This window comes from Chelonoidis abingdonii, chromosome 8, assembly GCF_003597395.2.
Source record: "Chelonoidis abingdonii isolate Lonesome George chromosome 8, CheloAbing_2.0, whole genome shotgun sequence".
NCBI classification, from domain to species: Eukaryota; Metazoa; Chordata; order Testudines; family Testudinidae; genus Chelonoidis; species Chelonoidis abingdonii.
Window position 1 is genome coordinate 55,598,439 of NC_133776.1, and position 13,902 is coordinate 55,612,340.

Here is a 13,902-nt window from a genome sequence, read left to right on the forward strand (position 1 = left end):
AGACCAGAGAGGTTTATGGTTTGGGGCCAGTTTGACATAACTACAGAACCCATTTTGAGTGCAGTGACTACATTTATCATCCTTAAACATTATTTCTTTTGAATTCCTCCTCGTATTCAATGCATTTCATACATTTCTTTAAATCCTTCTGCCTGCTTTGCATAATTGTGAACTACTAGATAAATTGTCCAGTAATAATGACAGTTTTATTTACAAAAAATGATCCAATTATAATTGCAGAAATAGCTAAAAATATTTTATTTTTATTTTATTTATCTTTCCTCTCTCCTGCCCCAGAACCACCCTTGTCTCTGGGATCCAGAAACTGCTTCCCAGACTCTCCCTCCCAGCCCCGCTTCCTTTTCTCCTTGCCCCTGGCTCTTGCAGTAGCTCTTCCCCAGCTCCACAACCCTCTGCTCCATTCTACTTCCATAGGGCCTGATGTGGCGAGGCTGGGACCCGGTTCTGCGCCCCGTAAGCTCTCACTCAGAGCACAGCCCACGATTCCAAACCAGCCCTGAAAATGGTGGGAACAGAGGAATTTTATGCATCATCACAAGAGCTGCCACTGCAGGCTCCGCAACCATGAGATGCGTGATTCATTTGCTAGAGCCAGCAGCACTGTTGTTGTTAGTTACTGTTTTCTTTCAGGGATCAGTAGAACAGACTAACTGACCTATTGAAAACAAATGATCTACTGCCAGATGTTTGTTTAGAGAGTGGCTGTGTGGGCCAGGGGAGGTGGCAGTCAGGAGACCTGGGTTTGATTCCTGGGACAAGTCACCTCACTTCTGTATCCCCTGTCTACTAAGGTTGCAAGTTGTTTGGGGCAGGGTTTATGTCTGTGTACAGCACCCGGTACAATGGGGCCCTGATCTCAGTTTGGGCCTATCGGCACTGCCGTAATATAAATACACAGCATCATTTAGTGACCCCTGTACATATGCATGGAGCTTTGCATTGCTAATGTTCCTGCCTCAGGAGCTGATAAATGCAATAAAACAAATGCAGTTGTCCTGCAGGGGGGTGTGAAGACATTTCCAGTGAGAAGAAGCCTTTGTAAATGACATTATGGGTTTAGGACTGTGGATCTCAGCTCGTCACAGCCATGCCAATGCACAGCTTTGACTTCCGTGTACATATTCATTCAGTTGCATAGTAACACTGAGGCACCTCAGGCAGTGCATTTCAGGGCAATCGCTGCACTTCTTGGAGGACTTAACCCCACTTGGCCCTCCACCCTCACATCTTCTGACACGTGTGAGACGTGCTGCAATCTCTGTGAAATAACTTGCTTATCATGTCTTATTATTTAAGTGAATGCCAAGATGGATTAGGGCCAAAGGAGCCCCGCGAGATTGGGGGTCTTATATGGTGGATATATGTTGCCTGCCCAGAGAAGTTAATGGACATGCATGCATGTCTCTCTGTTTGTCATGTGTCAGTCTTCCTGTGCCGTGCCGCCAGAGCAATTCTCTTGACAAGCAGGAAAAACTGGAAGCATGATGGTGCTCTGTGCTCAGGCCCCTCCTGGGGTGACTATCCTGGAACAATGCGGGGGAGGCATCCAGAATTCTAATCTGAATGCAATCCACTTGGCTTCCCATTCCCGCAAGCATGTTCCCATTTTCAGGCATACCAGGAGCAATCCTAGATTTACATGTGCCAGCAAAAGCCCCAGTTTGCTGCCTGACAAGGTGTTGCTGGTGGTACCATTTCAGGCTGGCTAGACTTGGAGGCACCCATCAGGAATCTGTAACTTCCTCCTTCCAGGGCCAGCATTTTAAGTGAGCACGCTCAGTTGGAGCCAGATTTCCACAAGAAAATTGTGAAATTCTGAAAAACAGCCCTTAGACTTAGTTGTTCTTCTCTGCAAAAAAGGAGACACGGGCTCAGATTCACTAAAGTCTCCCACCAAGAGGGCGTGTCACTCCTGCAATAACTTGAGGCAGGGATAGGGTTGTCAACCTTCTAGGATAGGCCTGGAGTCTCCACGAATTAAAGATTAATCTTTAATTAAAGAATGTCATGTGATGGAACATCTAGGAATTCGTCCAGCCAAAACTGGCAACCTAGGCAGGAATGGACTCTGTGTTTGTACAGCACTTGCTGTGATGGACCTCAAACTCAGTGAGGACCTTTGGGCACTCCTGAAATATAAATAACAATAATGGGTATCTGGCTTATTCTAACTCTGCTGAAAGGTGTGGAGACAGGGAAAGCTAAAAGCAAAGCCCCCTGGCTTTATTATTCCAGGTCAGTGCTTCCTTGCTCTGGGCAAGTTGCCATGACCAGTGCTCTTCTGAAGTCCAGGTTCTATTAAATATAATTAAAAAACAACTCTCCACCACTGAACTACACATTTTCCAGAGTTCATCCTCAGTCAAGTACGAAACCCAGGTTCTTACCTGTATCACCAGCTGCCTCACTTCCATCCACATGCAAACGTTTTTATTTGAAAAGTTGGGTGATTAACTGACTAGCCCATGGGTAGGATGTCAGACAAATGCCACGTGTCCCAGTGATCTTACCAAGGAGTTTTGGTCCCATAGCTAGACAGTTTGTGAACTGATGATTGGATTTACAACAGGAATTGTTCTTTATTGACCAATGAAATGGATCAGAGAATAGGTCTCATCTGCTCTGATTCTTTTCTTACTAGAGCCTCATATGTTAAAATGCCTGAACCATAATACAGCCTTGTGGCTTCTAGCTGTGGCATTCACAGACAGGTGTGTCACATGGAGCATGTCTTGTTCACCAGGGCTGTGTTGTTCCAGGCATTTCATGAAGCTGTGCTGGTGCATAAATTGTCTGTTGCACTGGGGTTGTGGTATAGCATGAGCCTTACCCGTGCTCCCCACCAATGTGATGAATGCAAACTGGTATCGGCCCAGTAATGGAGAAGGCCTTGTGATTCTGTGTTTAGACGTGGTGCTGCATAAGCCCAGTCATGCATGTTGTGCTGTTACATGGTGATATGAAAGGGTGGCACACTTACATTCCTGTCTACAGACATAAGCCTGCACACTTCCATAGCAGCACCATGAAGTATTCTGGGGAGCTGAGTTGGCCACTATTTGTTGTTTTAGTTACCAGAACTAGAGGGCACTGAATAATCAACTAGCTCTGAGATAAGTTTTCAGGGAGTGAGAAGAGAGGACAAATTCCTTTGCCATGCTGCACTAGGCAACCTTCTATTGATGCCAGACACCTGCCTGCTCCCGTGGCAGTGTGGTTTCCAGAGGCAATCCTCTGACAGCTGGCTATGTGCATTTACAGATTGCATTGCCACAGGCTTAGCCGGAAGTCTCAGAACACTTGTCAGGAGTGCCAGGGTCTCTGTGGGTTAAGATATTCTTATTGTTATGATTAGAATGTATAGGGTCCAGATACCCCAATCAGGATGAGGGTCCCTGTTGTGCTAGGTGCTGTACAAACACACAAGAATTTATAGTTCCTGCCCCACAAAGCTTTGGGTGGCATTCTGAAAAATTCCTAAGTCACTTAGGGACAAATTTGTAAAGGCAAATAGATGCCTAGTGAGTTTTTTGAAGGCTCTAGGCACCTAATTCCCATTGGAGTAGGTATAACTCACACACCTCCTGGATGTGGTTTCTGTCCCATTTAGTGGCACTGAGACCACTTAGAGAGAGAGATTAATGAGTTTGTGCTACAGCTTTAGCTAATAACCAGTTGGCTTTTAGTTCATGTGGTAGAGGCTCATGCACTAAGCTCCTGAGGCCCCAGGTTTGATCCCACCTGCCGACGACCAGGGTCTGTCAGTATTACATAGGCACTTTTGAAAACCCTATTAGATATCTATATGCCTCTTTAGGCATCTAAATAGCTTTAAAAACCTGACCCTTTGGTCCTTTTGAAAACCCCACCCTTTAAATGTAAGAACGAATCTCTATCAGGATAGAGGGGTGTCAAAACCAACCAACCCAAAACCCAGAGGTCTCTACAAGATGTTGCTAGCTCACTCTCGATTGGGTTATTTGAAAGCAGCCTTAGCACCTACAACAATTGCCCTGGGGAGGGAATTGGGAAGAGGAATTGCTAGGAGAGCACTGAAGTAAGGGAAAGACTTCAGCTGACTTCACCTCATTAACCTCAGCTGAGGGCTCTGACTAAAAGGGGGCATTGTCAAAGCAGTGTCCATGGATTTAGCCCCTCTGTGGGCCATGATAGCCATGTCCTAATTTTTCCAGCCAGATCTGTCTTTTCTTCTCAGCTCAGAGTCTTAGTTGCCCTTCCTGGTCCCCATGCCCTGACTGTTCTAAAGCTCCAATCCCAAAGCAGATGAAATAAATTTAATCCTAGGGGTGTCTCACACAAGTTACCTTTTCTTAAATTGCGAGGCCCCTGGGCATACCAGGTTTTGTTTTTTTTTACTTGTGTACATTTTAAGTTAGCTTTAAATAAAATCTGTCTGGTGGCTTTCTCTAGGTGAAAGAAATGCAGAATGCTGAACAGAAGAGAAATAGTAATGTTGTGGGTCTGGCATGTATTTCTGTGCTCATTAAGTTACAACCAACTTGATTTTACAAAAAGATATTTGGCATCAGATTAATCCTTAATATGGTTGTATTGCTTCTGCTTTTCTTTAAAGCAAAAATCTTCAATGGTTAAGAAGGCTCCTTCATGCTGAAAGCACAAACCACTCACATGCAAGAACTGCTTTTAATGAACTTGCATAAGGATTTTTGTGGTAGCCTGTTATTGGGATGCACAGTCCTATTACGCCAGCGAAAACCCATAATCATCTGAATAACATTTGTTTCTGTTTTGTTGTAATTTGCTCTAACTACAGAAGAGCCACAGAGTCATTTTCTTAACTAAAAAGTGTTGCTGGGAATGTTGAAACAATTGAGGTGAACAAGAAACTAGAATGAAAAGAGCTAGTGAATAAATGCTCTGGAATCATTATATTTCATCTGTGATGCCTTTATTCTACACTGGATACAGATTTTTCTCCTCCCCAAATATCCATTATTATTTGGCCTGCTTTAAAATAGAACCAATTAGGGTGACCAGATATCCCAATTTTACAGAGACAGTCCCGATTTTGGGGTCTTTTTTTATATATAGGCTCCTATTACCCTCCAGCCCCATCCTGATTTTTCACAGTTGTTATCTGGTCACCCTAGAACCAACAAGTATTTTGATCGATAGATTGAAACCAGATTTATTGTGGCCTTTGCGAGGAATTCAGTACCCTCTCTTGCAAAGCTAACCTGAACTACTTAGAGCAATACTTCTGGGTGAACACTGTTATCTTTATTCCTGTACCAAAAGTGGCTTACTGGAGAGGTTCTGTTTCCTCTGTCTCTAATCAGAATAGTCCCCACTCAATTTCCTTTCTACGCTGACCCCTGAAACTAAAGGTAATGTCATGCCTTGAAGGAATGTTGAGGTGATGACAGCTGCTGATTAAAATGAGGATCTTCCCAGTTCTAGCTGAACACCAACACCCAAGCATGTGTGACCAGTAAGGAGGTTTAAAGAGGGGTCTAAGTAGTTAGCTCAGCCTCAGCTGTGCATTGAGTGGGCAGTGCACCTTCTATCACCAACCATACAGTGTGGTCCTACTCCATGAGGCGACTTTACATGTGGTATGGTAGAGTTTATTCTCTCTGAGTGCGTGATCTGTTCAGTTTACAAATACAAAAACCAGCCCTGCACACTCAGCCTGGGCCTGAATGTCAAGCTGGGATTTCACTTCTCAATCATCATCATCACCTTTCATAAAGCTTCAACTTATGCCCTCAGTAACGCCTACACAACCTCTAGAAGACGGGTGTGCTGAGGGCAGAATATGACACAAAGTCATATGGTGAGAGGGCATAGTGGCACGTTGTAATGGTCAGTGAGTGGGTGCTTGGGTTTCTAACACTACTACCATCTCATTCCAGGTAACAACAGTCACACCAAGGCCTATCTCTGCCACAAGGAGGATAAATTTGTGTGTCCCAACACCACCCAGGACCCCCACAAAGAGGCAACCAGCATGTGGGCATTGATGGTCATTGCCCAGCTGTTAGCTGGGATTGGAACTGTTCCCATTCAGCCCTTTGGGATCTCCTATGTGGATGACTTTGCTGAGGCAAACAATTCTCCACTGTATATTGGTAAGTCCCATGTCTGCAGGGATTCTGCTGCTAGGCTTTTACCTCAGAAACACCCTGAAACAAACAAAGTAAAAAATGGTGTTTATCTGATACATACTGGAAAAATACCAGAAATGGCTACTCACTTCATGTTGACTTCCCCCCTGTCCCGGTGCAATTTGTCCCTGCTCCCTGACTCATATCTAACATTAATTCATGCTGGGTACTTTAAACCTGCCTCAGGCACTGAGTGACAGCATATTCCCATATTTCTGTTGGACATGCTGTTGCACTGTACACACATACAGGGTTTAAAACAATACCACATTACAAACTCTGGATGCAATTTTAAAAATTGTATTAAAAAATGTAAAAATCAAATTTGATTGAATATAAATTTCAGTTCTTGATTTCATAAACATTTTCCTCTCTGACTACTTCGGGATATTGCTGTGATGGCAAAGGACAAATCTCTTTAGATAACGGCAAATGTATTTTTATTATATTTTGAATGATTAAATATTAGCTTCTTATTACGGTAAATATATGGGTGGTAAAAAACATAGGCCTAGTGCCAGGAAGAAAAATGTGAAACCCACTAAACCACAGGGTCAGTAACAAGTATACAAAGTCTAAATTGATGTAAGTCATTTTTTTACGTGTAATAAAAATTAAGGTTGATCGTATTTAGACACAAATCTTGAGAAGTATCCAAAAAATCTTCTCATTGCAATATGCAAAAAGAGAAAATTCCCACCCCCCCGTTTGGACATGTACATAGAATGCAAAAATTCCAGAAAACAACCCCCCAAAATGATATAACTAAACCTCAAAAAAGGGAAGCCATACATTCCTGCAGGAGCCCGCTAGCCTGGACTCTGGGCTGCTGCTCCTCGCTGCATTGGTGCAAACTCCCTGTCGGGTAGGGCAGTCACCACTTTGTTGAAATCCTTCTATGAACAGAACCTAGGCCATCCAGGAGACATTCCCTCACTGGAGAAAGGACGGGCTGCTCCTCAAGGAGATAAATGGGGAGCCAGAAGGTAGCATTTATAGTTATTGATGATGATCTTTGGCCTAGACAGTGGGGCTGGCTGAAAATTTTCCATCAAAACTGCTTTTCAGTAGAAAGTTGGGTTTTCAACTAAATGATATTCCTCAAAAACAAGTCTGTTTCCTGTGGAAAGTGTCCACGTTTTATCAAAAACCTAAGCTCCTGAAAACCAAAATATTTTGATTTAAAATCGTGCCTGCTGGAACTTGTAGCTCAGATGTTTTATGCTCCCATCCTCCTCTATGGGCTGAGCGCTCTGGATGAACTACATGCCATGCTGTATCATGGCCAGGGACTCCTATAAGGTACAACCTCCCTTCACCAAGAGGGGAGAAAATGATGCATTATAGGAGATACAGTCTGGCCACCGAGCCCAGCCCATAGATGAAAATGGAAGCATAAAGCACGCAAACTACAATTCAGACAAGGCACCGTGGCATGATTTTGAATCAGAATATTTTGGTTTTCAATATTTTTCCAAAAAATCAAAAGTTTCCATAAAGGAAAAATCTATTGTCCAACTGTCAGCTATACTAGACATTTTAATCCACACGTCTGAGAAACCATCGAGTGACTCTGCCTAAATTTGTGGGCTCTCCACTTTTCCACCAGCCCTGTGGCTTAGTGGTTTAGGTGGGTACCCATTAACCACGGTACTTTATAAAGAAACCACAAGCCAAGAATAGGAAAGAAAAATGAAGCACATCTCAGACCACCTTCCCCAAGGAACTAATCAGACTCAAAACAATGCAAACCCATAATCAGAGTGGCAGACTCAAACAAAGGAAAAGTCAGCCACAGTGTTTAGACAAAGCAAAATTACCACCTGAAGCTGTGCAGGGCACGGACCTCTGATGTTTTGCTCTGCCATTGATCATGCCCCTGCACAGCACTAATGGCCCTTAAATGAGATTCTCCTTTGCAATGCTGCACTGCCTCTCCCTTTATTAGCTGGCTGCCCTCCTTACATTTGTGATGATAATCTATGTCATATGGGCATGACAAAGGGAAGGATCAGAGTAGCTGGCAGCGGCTCAGTCTGCACGGGTGTCCAGCACAAACACACGAGTCAGAGCTTGTTACTCTGTTTGCTCTCTGAGAAATCATTATGCCAATCCAAGGGAGAAAAACAGTAGGAAAACCATCTCCCGGCTGTTATTTAATATTGATTTATTATTCTGCGAGCTGAGGTATTACAGCCTTCAAGGAGCCAAACATTACAGAATGCAGACTCAGAAAGTCTGTGGCTTGGATTTGAAATGGACACTTTTATTACCCAGCAGGTAGCCACCTATTGCAAAGGGAGAGTACTCGGCCTCAGATGCTCATCTGTTCCCAGGGAAATGGGAGCTGTGGTTTACAAGCTGGGGCTTCAAAACTTTCACCTTATTTATGTCATTTGAAAGTTCACCCCCATGCCAAGTGCACTAAGAGATGAGAGCCAGGAGCTCAGCTGGCTCTCAAGGTTACATTGTCCAAGGTGACTTAGAAGCTTAAGTCACATTTTCAAAAATAACATAGGCACTTCGGCCTGGTCTACATTATGGGCTTAGGTGGAATTTAGCCGTGCTAGGTCAATTTTAAAATGAATGCATCCACACAACCAACCCCATTCCGTTGACTTAAAGGGCTCTTAACATCGACTTCTGTACTCCTCCCTCAATGATGAGATTAGTGCTAAAATCGACTTTGCTGGGTCGAATTTAGGGTAGTGCAGATGCAAATCGATGGTACTGGCCTCCAGGAGCTTCCCAGAGTGCTCCAATTTGTCCGCTCTGGACAGCACTTTGAACTCCGATGCACTCGCCAGGTACACGGGAAAAGCACCTGGAACTTCTGAATTTAATTTCCTGTTTGGTCAGTGTGGTGAACTCAGCAGCACAGGTGATCATGCAGTCCCCCCAGAATCATAAAGCGGAGAATGTTTCTACACTCCCCTTATCATCTCCGTCCCTGAGGCTATTGCAAATTAGAAGGCGAAAAAAACGCTCTTGCGATGACATGTTTTCCAAGCTCATGCAGTCCTCCCACATTGATAGGGCACAGCTTAACGAATGGAAGCATTCAGTGGCAGAGGCCAGGAAAGAATTAAGTGAGCATGAAGAGTGGAGGCAGGACGCGATACTGAGGAAAGCCCGCAAGAGCACAGACCTCCCACTGCATCCACTGTATAACTACCTACCCTCCTCCCCATGTTCCATAGCCTCCTCACCCAGATGCCCAAGAGCGTGGGGGGAGGCTCTGGGCACCCAGCCACTCCACTCCAGAGGATGGCCAAAGCAACAGAAGGCTGTCATTCAAACAGTTTGATTTTTAGTATGGCTATAATAAGCAATGTGGCCGTGTCCTTCCCTCCTTCCCCACCTCACCCGGGCTACCTTATCCATTATCTCATTTTTTTTTTAATTAATAAAGGAAGAATGCATGGTTTCAAAACAATAGTTACTTTATTTCGAAGAGGGGAGGGTGGTTGGCTTACAGGGAATTAAAATCAACAAAGGGGGCGAGTTTTCATCAAGCAGAAACACACACAACTGTCACACCCATAGCCTGGTCAGTCATGAAACTGGTTTTCAAAGCCTTTCTGATGCGTAGCGCACCTTGCTTTGCTCTTCTAATCGCCCTAGTGTCTGCCTGCTCAAAATTGGATGCCAGGCTATTTGCGTAAATCTCCCACCCCGCCATAAATGTGTCCCTCTTACTCTCACAGATATTATAGAGCACGCAGCAAGTAGCAATAACAATGGGAATGTTGGTTGTGCTGAGGTCTGACCTAGTCAGCAAACAGCGCCAGCAAGCTTTTAAAGTGTGTGACAGTGAGCTGAGTGGACTCCATGCTTGCATGGTATGGAGTCTGCATGGGTAACCCAGGAAAAAAGGCATGAAATGATTGACAGCTGTTGCTTTCACGGAGGGAGGGGCGACTAACGACATGTACCCAAAACCACCTGCAACAAGTGGTGAGTTGGGTTTCCAAAAGTTCCTCAGCATGTTAGGCACCTAAACCCTATTGGTTTCAGTTGGAGTGTGAGTCCAATAGGAGTTGGGCACTTAAGCCTTTGAAAATTGCACTAGGTGCCTATATGCTTCCTTAGGCACCTAAATATCTGTGTAAGTTGGACCAGAAGTACCTAAGTCACTTTTGAAAAAAAATTGGGATTAGGCTCCTAAATCACTTTGGGTACATTTACACTGCAAACAAACCCACAAAGCACCGAATATTGGACCCTGGGTCAACTGATCAGCTTGTAGGGGGCACACCATGGAGCTGAGAATAGCAGAGCAGACCTTCCCGTGTGGGCTGGAGCCCGGGCTCAGAAACCCGGAGTGGGAGAGGAATCTCAGTGCCTGGGCAGCCCTGGAGCTCACAAGCCCGAATCAGTTGACCCTGACTCTGACCCTGCTGCGTAAGGGGCGGAAGGGGGGGTGCAGCGTAGACGTAGGCACTCTGGAAAACGTTGCTCATAGGTTCTTGTAGGCAATCCCTGCTTCCTAAACTTTCTGTAGAAAAGAAGGTGGAATGGGCAAAATTAAGGGAAGGGGCTTGGGGTTTGATTTTTTTAAATACACTGATTTTATTTCCTTTATCCTCATTTCGCAAAAAAGGTTAGAAACATCTCCTGTAGGAAACAGGGGCCACAGCAGCTGGGTTCTCAAGAGCTCTCAATGGCAGCTGTCTGCTGAGAACTACAAGGGACAGATTTTTAGAAGAGCTCAGACTCAAGAGGCAGATTTTCACGTGCTCAGTACCCACCCTTGGGCCCAGCATGCACCTGACATGCTGAGCTCTGCTGAAAAGCTGTCCAGAAGGGGCTGTCTAATTAGTAGTTACAGATTTAGGGATTAGTTGCATGCAAAAAGCAATCTTCATCTTCACTTCACTGCGTAGGAGGAGCCAGCACTTGAGGACTGAGTGCCCTTAGTACCTTTTTGGATCCCACAGTCTGGAGTACTTCACGTCAGAGACAAAATTGTTCTTATTTTAAACAATTGTAAATTGACCATTTAGATGTATACCATGATTATAGGAACATAGACTGGAGAGAATGCATCACACCCATCCAGTCCAGTATCATCTCTGACAGTGACAAGCCCCAATCGCTTCCGAGGAAGGGGTAAGAATGTAACAGTAGAAGATGAGATATAATCTGTCCCTGAAACTCCACCACAGGTCTCATCCTGATCTCTAATAGTTTGAGATTGGCTTTAACCCTGAAGCACGAGGTTTAATATTCCTTACAAAATTTATGTTAACATTAACATTATAACTCTGGATATTCTTGTTATCCACAGAAATGTCCAATCCATTTTTGAACTGTGCTAAGTTCTTTGGCTCAATGACTTTCTGTGTTCCGCAGTCTAATGATTAATACAATAAAAGCAACTCTTATTCCTAATATCCTTACTCTTCAAAATATCTGCTGGTGTTGTTTTAGGAGTAAATACTCTGTCTTGTTGTCTTTAAAGGAGTAACACACTTGAAGCAGTGTGGTTATGTCAGATACCTTCGCATCTACGCTGCATGGAAGCCCCAGTTCAGCAAAGCACTTAACCATGTGCCCAAGCCACCTTGACATCAATGGGACTTGAGTATGTGCTTAAAGTTAAGATGGTGCTTAAGCTTTGTTGAATGGAAGCCAAAGGCACATGGTGTTCAGCCTCATGAACCCACAATGTACCTAGAGACAGATCCTCTGAGGTATTTAAGTGCCTAACTCCCATTGGTTTCAATGAGAGTTAGGTGCCCAAATACCTTTGAGGATCTGGGCCCTGGTGCCTGCAGATACCTGGCTAGTTGCCCACCTTGACATGTGGTTTGGCTTACTGATCCTGCGAAGTGCTGAGAGCCCTTCACTCCTATAGCCTGCAATAGGAGGGGAGAGTGCTCAGCACTGCACAATCACAGGGATGGCTCATCACTGCTCCCTTCACTGCAGATTTTCATAGCACTGTGATAAATGGCTGGTGATACACAAAGGGTAGCAATAAGCATTGATTGCAACATTGAAATGCATCTGCAAGACCTTGATTTTTGACAGTTTGGATGGGATCCTTTTGAATGGCAGCTGCATTTATCATCTCTAATGCGTCTGTTGAATAAACAGTGCATATAACAGCTGAGCAATAGAGGAGGCATTAATTATCTGTCAGTTGGTAAGAGATGACTTATCTCTCCTGTGTGTTGTGACACCATTCCTGCCTCGCTTGGGAAGATAAATGCCAAATCAGCAATGAAGCAATTACTCAATAATCTGCCACTAACTCTGGTGCTCTCCCACTCTTGCTTTCAGCAATCCTGTTTTCCATCGCTGTGTTTGGCCCATCTTTTGGATACTTGCTGGGGTCCGTGGTGCTGCGGCTGTTTGTGGACATTGGGAGACCTGACGTGAGTGAGTATTCCACAAAAACAACAAGGAGTCTGGTGGCACCTTAAAGACTAACATTTATTTGGGCATAAGCTTTCGTGGGTAAAAACCCCCCTTCTTCAGATGCAGTATTCCACAGGTAGCACTGGACTTTCCAAGGCTCCCCTCTGCGTCAGAAGGACAACGGTCACTTTGATAGGCCTGTTGGCTGGAACATTGCCCTGGCTGTAGTGAATCAGGAAACCCTTTTCCAGTTGAAAGGTTGGGTCTGGAAGAACCACACAGAATATATTCTAAGGCCTGCATATGGCCACCAACGAGATCAACTCTCTGGGGAAAGCTTATAGATTAGCATAACACTTGATGACAGGCAAAGAGCATGTTGAGCCAGAGCCCTTCTGTAGATTTTCTGTGTGGTTTATTGACTTGCTGAATGGAAACTATTTGTAGTGATTTCTAGACTCTAGTGCACTGTGAAGACTCAGGGGCAGCAAGGGTGCTGCTTGAGTGGTGCTCTACCCTAGCTGAGCAGGTAGGGGCAAATGCACTTCTGAAAGGTCCGCTCCACTCCCAGAACGTTATAGGATGGGCCAGGCTAGACTCACTTACGTGCTGTATAGCTGGGGAGGTAGCATGGTTAGTGTTATGTGCTGGACTTCAGGGCACCTGGCTTCTACTCCTGGTTCTACCAGTGATGTGCTGTGTGCCTTACCCAAGTCATATCCACTCCCACCTTGTCTATTTCGATCATAAGCTCTTACAGGGCTGGAACTGTCTCTGTGCAGGGCTTAGCACAATGGGGTGCGAATCTCCGCTGGGGCCTTCAGATACTACTGGAACACAAAGATGATTATTATTAATTATTTGTATTGTGGTAGTACTGAGGAGCCCTCATCATGGACCAGGACTCCATTGTGCTAGGTGCTGTACAAACCCAGAACGAAAAGACAATTGCTGTGGGGATGCAGCCTGGAATATTGTTGGTTTGGAGTTTAATCGCATGTACGGTGACCAGACAGCAAATGTGAAAAATCGGGACGGGGTGGGGGGTAATAGGAGCCTATAAAAGAAAAAGACCAAAAATTGGGACTGCCCCTATAAAATTGGGACATTTGGTCACCCTAATCACATGCTTCCACAGTTCTGCAGCCAGCCAGGCATTTGAGAAGAGATGCCACACAGCAAAGTAAAGGTAGAAAGAGAACCCAGCTCCCTCCAATTTGTCTAGCTCCCAGCAGCAGGGAGTCCTTTATCGGCTGTACATGTGGGATCTATTGTTAGCAAATTCTCCACCACTTCATCATTAGTGTGGCTTTTCCTCCGTTTCTTCAGAAAGATCTGGACCATGTGACATTTTTGTCTGGTGCCA

The 13,902-nt window shown here is 44.7% G+C and overlaps 1 protein-coding gene across 4 annotated transcripts in view; it reads left to right on the forward strand.

Moving 5' to 3' along the window:
• Nucleotides 1-13,902, forward strand: part of SLCO2A1 (solute carrier organic anion transporter family member 2A1) — a 114,598-nt gene that overhangs the window by 63,136 nt on the left and 37,560 nt on the right. For all 4 annotated transcript variants that reach the window (XM_032769803.2, XM_032769805.2, XM_075068622.1 and 1 more), the window contains exons 5-6: nucleotides 5,919-6,134; nucleotides 12,459-12,557. In XM_032769803.2, the coding sequence (XP_032625694.1) occupies nucleotides 5,919-6,134; nucleotides 12,459-12,557 (315 nt within the window). The remainder of the gene's footprint in view (nucleotides 1-5,918; nucleotides 6,135-12,458; nucleotides 12,558-13,902) is intronic.